General features: G+C 66.7%; 1 protein-coding gene across 1 annotated transcript; it reads left to right on the top strand.

The window, feature by feature from the left end:
- The first annotated feature begins 2,377 nt into the window (after positions 1 to 2,377).
- MYCN (MYCN proto-oncogene, bHLH transcription factor) lies at positions 2,378 to 6,394 on the top strand. The gene is made up of 2 exons (XM_004482573.4): positions 2,378 to 3,226; positions 4,879 to 6,394. Exons 1-2 carry the CDS (start codon positions 2,476 to 2,478, stop codon positions 5,478 to 5,480), a joined length of 1,353 nt encoding a protein of 450 aa, XP_004482630.2. The 5' UTR covers positions 2,378 to 2,475; the 3' UTR covers positions 5,481 to 6,394.
- The last annotated feature ends 723 nt before the right edge of the window (positions 6,395 to 7,117 follow it).

A 7,117-nucleotide genomic window follows, 5' to 3' on the forward strand; every position in this document is an offset into this window, starting at 1 on the left:
AACCCTGCCTCCCCGGGGATGAGGCTGCGGAGGGGGCTGGAGTTGATCTTGGGGAGTTCCGGGGTGGGGACAATAGCCCCAACCCCACCCCTCAACAAAGCCTGCTGTAAGAGAGCTTGACCCGAGTGGACGCGGCGGCGGCGGGGGGCGTGGCCGCCGGGCAGGCCGTTCATTCCCGCGAAGAATCTGCGCAAATCTGGGAATACCAGTTCACCGCGGCGTTAGGCGCTTTTGCAAATCTTTATTTCCCCAAGAGCCCTCCGTGCCACCCCCGCCCCCGTCCCTAACGCCCGTTCCCAGCTGCGAGGGCCCACGGCGGCCTCCACGCCCCGGGCGCCTGGATTTCTGCGCCGCGGTCCAGACTCGAGGGGCTATGCTTGGCACCCCCTTCCCTGGGAGAAGGCGGCCCTGGGGGCGGCGAGGAGCGGTGCGGGGCGGCCCCGCTTTCTGCCGGGTCTCCGCGAGGTGTCGCCTTCGGCCGAGGAACCCGCCGCGGCGCCACCCTCCCGCTCTGCGGTTAGAGATTGATTTTCAAACAAGGGGGGCGCCCCTCTCCGTGGAAAAACTGCAAACCTCCTGCGGTCTCGGCCCCGGGCGGGCGCACCCCGTCCCTCCCGCCGGTCCCCCGCCAGGTCCGGCAGCCCCACCCCACCAGCTCCCGCCGGAGCCCCGCTTTGCAGGACTGCGTCCCCTTGCGCAGACGCGGCCGGGGCGGGGGCTGGGGCGGGAGCCGGCCCCCTCCCCCACGGCCCCCGTGCCCAGCCCTCCGGAAATTTCTTTCGAATGCCAGGCGCTTGCCAGGCTTGCAGGGCGGGCGCTTGCAGCGCTCGGCTCGGCGCGCAGCTGGTTTGCAGAGCGCACCCGGTGCACGCCCGGGGGTCTGCGCGGGCGGGAGAAGCACCCCGCGCTCCCCGCGCTGCAGCCTGCTTTCTGCAAAGAAGAAAAGCAAGGGGCTTTGGCGCGAAAGCCCTGGCGCCTCCCCCGATTTTTATGGAAATCAAGGGGGCGGGGTAAAGCGGCCTCCCTCGGCCGTGCCCCCTCCCCCTGGCCTGCGCCGCAGCCCCCTTCTCTCCCCGCCCCGCGGGTGTGTCAGATTTTTCAGTTAATAATATCCCCCGAGCTTCAAAGCGCAGCCAGTGACAGTCATCTGTCTGGACGCGCCGGGTGGATGCGGGGGGCTGCCGGGAGCGGGGCTGCAGCCGAGCTAGCGCGAGCCAGGCGCCGGCGCGCACTGACGGCCGCCCGCGGACCCCCCGCCGCGCGCCCCCCACGGCCCACCCGGAGACCCCCGCGCAGTCGCCTCCGGATCCCCGGCCGCCGGCGGGAGGTAAGCGCGGAGCCCGTAGGCCGCCCGGCGCCCCGGGAGCGGCGGGCCCGGAGGGGCAGGCCGGCCGGGGCCGGCGCACGGCTCGCGCCCAGGGCGCCCCGGGTGCCCGCGGGGCCGTCCCTGCCCTCGAAAAGCGACCGCCGCTTTGCCCCTACAGCCGGGCCCGCCCCGCAGGGCCCCCGCCGGGAGACCCGCCCTGCTCCTTCGTCTGCCCTTGCCTGGGGGGTGTCATGGCTCCACGGAAGCCAGCTGTGCAGCTCCAGGAGAGCCGGCGGGGAGCCGGGGCGGCCCTGCCCGGGCGCGGGGTCTGCGGAGGGCGGGGAGCGGGGCCGGGCGAGGCCGCCGCGGCTATCTGGGTCGCGCCGGCCCCAGCTCCAAGGAAACCCGGCTCCCGGGCCCCCTTCACTGTCCCCAGGAGCCCGGAGCTCCGGCCCCCCAGCAAGAAGGACGCCGCTGGGGGCCTGGCGGAGCGGCCCGGGACGAAAGGGAGGTTGCGAAGACGCTGCTGGCACTGGTGTCCCCCGCCGGGGGGAATGCCCAGGGGCGCCGGCGCCCGTCTGGGGAAGGTCGCGGACCTGGGTGCCCACGGCTGGTGTCTGCCCTGAGAAAGGGAGGCTGTTTCCTTTTGCAAAGTTTCCACACCTTGCTCTCTTGGGCACCCCGAGGGCGCGTTTTTGCAGAGGGCGTTTCGGGACGCGGGGTCCCAGGCCGGCGTCCCGCGGGCCTCCTAGGGCGGCCGGCTCTGCGTCGGGGCCGCGGGTCGCGCGGGTGGCAGCAGGGCCTGGCGCGAATGAAATGGCAGTTTGCAAAGTTGCAGAGCGACGCCGCCACCGCCGCCGGCATCTGCACGCCCCCTCCCACCCCGGCGGAGACAGCTGTACACAAAAGGAGGCGGGGAGGGCCGCAGCCAGAACTTGCTCGGCCCCGGGCGCGGGGGCCCGGCTGCGGGGCTGGTGGCGGGGTGGAGGGGCGCCCGCCGGCCGCGCCTCCCTGCCTTGCCCGCCTTACCGACCCTCTCCCGGCGTGTCTGTCGCTTGCAGTGCCCCCGCGGGAAGGAAGCGCCCCCGGGGCCGAAAGGAGCCGAGGGGAGAGCGGCTGTCGCGCGCCGGCCGGGGGCCGAGACCACGCCGGGCTGCGCGGCGACCACCATGCCGGGCATGCTCTGCAAAAACCCGGACCTCGAGTTCGACTCGCTGCAGCCCTGCTTCTACCCCGACGAGGATGACTTCTACTTCGGGGGCCCCGACTCGACGCCCCCCGGGGAGGACATCTGGAAGAAGTTCGAGCTGCTGCCCACGCCCCCGCTGTCGCCCAGCCGTGCCTTCCCCGAGCCCCCGAGCTGGGCCACGGAGATGCTGCTGCCCGAGGCCGAGTTGTGGGGCAGCCCGGCCGAGGAGGACGCCTTCGGCCTGGGGGGCCTGGGCGGCCTCACCCCCAACCCGATCATCCTGCAGGACTGCATGTGGAGCGGCTTCTCGGCCCGCGAGAAGCTGGAGCGCGCCGTGAGCGAGCGGCTGCAGCTCGGCCGCGGGCCGCCACCCGCCGGCCCCGCCGCCCCGGCCCCTGCCGCGGGCGCCCCCAGCCCCCCGGGCCGCGGACTGGGCGCGCCGGGGGGGCCGGGCCGGGCGGGGCCCGCGCTGCCCGCCGAGCTCGCCAGCCCCGCAGCCGAGTGCGTGGACCCCGCCGTGGTCTTCCCCTTCCCGGGCGGCGCGCGGGAGCCGGCCCCCGCGCCGCTCGCCGCAGCCGGAGCCCCGGCGCCCGCGGTGGCCTCGGGGGCCCTCGCCGCCGCCCCAGCCGGAGCCCCGGGAGCCGCCCCTCCGCGCGCAGGGGGCCGCCAGGGCCGCGGCGGGGAGCACCAGGCGCCCAGCACCTCCGGGGAGGACACCCTCAGTGACTCAGGTGAGGCCTGTGCCGGGGGTCGCGCTTCCCGTGCTGGGGGCGGAGGACTCGGGATGCAGAGCGTGCACCTCCGATGTTCACCTGCGCGGAGGCCCCTCCGCCGCCCGCACCCCAGCCCTGGCGAGGAGTAAAGAAGCAAAACGCGGGGCCCAGGGCTGGGGGGTGGTTTGGGGCGCCGCCAGGGCAGCAGCTTTGGGAGCACGGGGCGGTGGGGCGGGAGGTGGTGGTGGAAGGGACCTCTTCTCAGCTCAGGGGAGAGGACTGTCGTCGGAGAAGCCCCCAGGGCTGCAGAGCCCCGCCGACGCGGGGGCGCTCCCGCAGCTGGCGCGGAGCGCGCGCCTTTCATCCGGCCTCTGCCTGCCCCCCTCCCCCTGGGCGGGGACCCCGGCTCGCGGTGCGTGGCCAGCAGGCGGCGGTGCGGAGGGCCGAGTACCTGCGCGGCGGCGGGGGCGGGGCGCCCCTGCGCGGGCCCGGGGTCAGCCCCGAAGCCGCCGTGCGTCTCGGCCAGGGGCCTCGGTGACGGTTCCCCGCGAAATCGGGGGCCGCTTTCGCCGTCGCTACCGGAAATCGGGGCTGAGGCGGCCCGGGTCCTGTGGGTGACCCAGTGCCCTTGCACGTGGGCGGCGCCCGGCGGGCTGCGGGCGGGGTGCGGAGGCAGGGTCTGCGGCTCTGCGGGGGAGCCGCCCCCCTGATACCCGGGGCGGGGGCGCAGGACCCGGGCCTGGCCCGGGGGTCCCCGCGGGTGAAGAGCCTGGGCTTGGGGCGAGCCCGCCGGCCGGCAGGGAAGTGGAAAGGCCCGCTGTCCCTTTAATGTCTGTCTTGACAGCTTTGGTGAGGAAGCACTTCCTCCCAACAGCTGTCTTCTTGGCAGGAAACCAAATCCGTGGCTTAAAGGGACCCGCAGACTGGAGCAGCCTCGCCTCTCGGCGTTAGAACAAATCCAGCAATTGTTCAGCCTTCCGGTCTCCTTTAGAGCCGGCCAGAAGATGGGTTTTGATTTTCATGCTTGCATTTTAAACAATCATTTTCTCTCCCAGCTCTGGGAAACGAGGAGAGAGGGGGAAAGGAAGCGCACGCGGCTGTGGTGTTGTTGTGGCTGCGGTGGTCGGGGCCTTCCAGAAGAGGTGCTCCCGTTGTCAGTCAGCCCGGCAGTTAACATTTGGTCTCCAAGTGAAAAGCTGCTTACTACGGAAAATCCGCAGTCGTGGAGGAGCAGCAGTTGTCCTGCCTTAGCTTAGCTGAGCCGTGGGTTTTTCTCTGGACTGGAAGGCAAACGCCCCCCGGGTAAAGCTGCCTGTCGGGTGGTGCTCCTGGTTTGGTAGACGGAGGCAGGTTGTGATGAGCACAAGGCCGGCGCTTATGGAGCGCCTGCTCCTCGGGCCCCACTCGAGCCAGCTGTCAAAGCCGGCAGGGTGGTGGATTGACGCCCATTTCACAGCTGAGGAGGGGGGACCAGAAGGCTTGAGTACCTGGTGCTGGAGCCGAAGCCCAGGTTGGGTGACGGGTCGGCCGCTGCTGCAGTCTCAGGCCGGTGGCTAGAGGGGAGGAACGAGGATTTCCAGGTCAACGGAAGGCGACCTAAAATTCGGCCGCGTGCCGCGTGACCCGCGCGGTGTGCGGCCCTGCGAGACTAACTCTCTCTTTCCCCCAAGATGACGAGGACGAGGAGGAGGAGGACGAGGAGGAGGAAATCGACGTGGTGACGGTGGAGAAGCGGCGCTCGGCGGCCGGCAAGGCGGCCACCACCTTCACCATCACGGTGCGCCCCAAGCACGCCGCTCTGGGCCCGGGGCGGGTGCCGCCGGGCGAGCTGCTGCTCAAGCGCTGCGTGCCCATCCACCAGCAGCACAACTACGCGGCCCCGTCGCCCTACGTCGAGAGCGAGGACGCGCCGCCCCAGAAGAAGGCCAAGAGCGAGGCGTCCCCGCGCCCCCTCAAGGCCGCCGTGCCCCCCAAGGCCAAGAGCCTGAGCCCCCGCAACTCCGACTCGGAGGACAGCGAGCGCCGGCGCAACCACAACATCCTGGAGCGCCAGAGGCGCAACGACCTGCGGTCCAGCTTCCTCACACTCAGGGACCACGTGCCGGAGCTGGTGAAGAACGAGAGGGCGGCCAAGGTCGTCATCCTGAAGAAGGCCACGGAGTACGTCCGCGCCCTGCAGGCCGAGGAGCAGCAGCTGCTGCTGGAGAAGGAGAAGCTGCAGGCCCGGCAGCAGCAGCTGCTCACGCGGCTCGAGCCCGCGCGGACTTGCTAGGCCCCGTCTCCGAACTGGACCGTCACTGCCACTTTGCACATTTTTCTTTTTTTTTTTTTCTTTTTTTTAAGAAAACAAACATTGTGTTGACATTAAGAATGTTGGTTTACTTTCAAGTCGGTCCCCCTGTCGAGTTGGGAGGTGGGTGGGGAGCAGGACGTGGGGGCACCCTGGGCGAGGGCCTGCCTGACGGGCGCCGGGGGTGGGGGGTCCTCGTCCCCACGGATGTGGCGGGAGGCCGCGGGGGCCCGCGGGGGCTGCCCGGGTCACCTTGTTTGTTCCGAGTTTCCAAACAGAGTCATTCCTTCTTTTAAAAAATGGTGCTTGCGTTCCAGCAGAGGCCACGGAGGGGCTTGCCATGCGATACCCCTGGGAACGTGTCTTGTAAATACCGTTGACACACTCGCCTTTGTACACGTCTTGGGTGATGAGAGGTGGCTTTTGCGGCCCGGTGTTAGACTGGAAGTTCATACCTAAGTACTGTAATACCTCAATGTTTGAGGAGCATGTTTTGTATACAAATATATTGTTAATCTGTTATGTACTGTACTAATTCTTACACTGCCTGTATACTTTAGTATGATGCTGATACATAACTAAATTTGATACTTATATTTTCGTATGAAAATGAGTTGTGAAAGTTTTGAGTAGATATTACTTTATCACTTTTTGAACTAAGAAACTTTTGTAAAGAAATTTACTATATATATATGTGTGTGTGTGTGTATATATATATATATGCGCCTTTTTCCTAGCGTTTCTTCCTGTTAACGTATTGGTTCATGTTGGGTGCATAGAACTGGGTAAATGCAAAGTTCTGTGTTTTATTTCTTCAAAATGTATATATTTAGTGCTGCATCTTATAGCACTTTGAAATACCTCATGTTTATGGAAATAAATAGCAATTAAATGATGCACTTAGCTTTTTTCCCTTAATAACACTAGTTGAACTCTTATCCCTTAAGCACCAACCACCAAGAGTATATGACTAGTGATCGAGTAAGCTTCGTTTCCTGACTGCCTTTGTCCCTTTTTAACCGCCCTGTTGGTTGGGGTTTCTGTCCCCACTTGAGGTTGAAGAGAAGGGGCTTTGAGGTTGAGGCACGTCTCTGAGACGCAGTGGGAGACTTTATCCCTGACTGTCCTGTCTTTGTCCTAAGTAGGCGAGGACACCGTCTTTGAGAAGTCAAAGCAGAAATTAGGGTTGCTGAACGCGGCTGTACTTGGGGCGGCTCGTGGGCCCGCTGGCAGAGAGCTGAGTGTTCTGGTGTCCAGCACAGCTCGTCTCCAAGAATGCATTCCTAGAAAGTGCGACGTTCATGCCAAGCATTCGAGCAAAGAGGTTGGGCCCTCCCTGGAGGAGCTCACCATCCCTGGTCCACAGAAATGTGACGCATGGCTCAAGGGACAGCTGTGTGGCCCCGATGGAGGGCGGTGGGAAGATGCCGGGCCTTTGCCCCGTGTACGTCACTCAGGGGCTCGCGGAGGCTTGGGCTGTCCTGGGGACAGGCCTGGAGGCCAAGGCTGGGCCAGTGGGTCTTGGGAGGTGGCCTTTGGCTCCCAGCTGGGAAGAAGCCCCTGAGCGTGCTCAGCTGCTCAGAGGTGCCGGCACACTGTCCTGGAAGGTCACACTCTTT

The sequence above is a fragment of the Dasypus novemcinctus genome, chromosome 25 (genome assembly GCF_030445035.2).
Source record: "Dasypus novemcinctus isolate mDasNov1 chromosome 25, mDasNov1.1.hap2, whole genome shotgun sequence".
In the NCBI taxonomy this organism is placed as follows: Eukaryota; Metazoa; Chordata; class Mammalia; order Cingulata; family Dasypodidae; genus Dasypus; species Dasypus novemcinctus.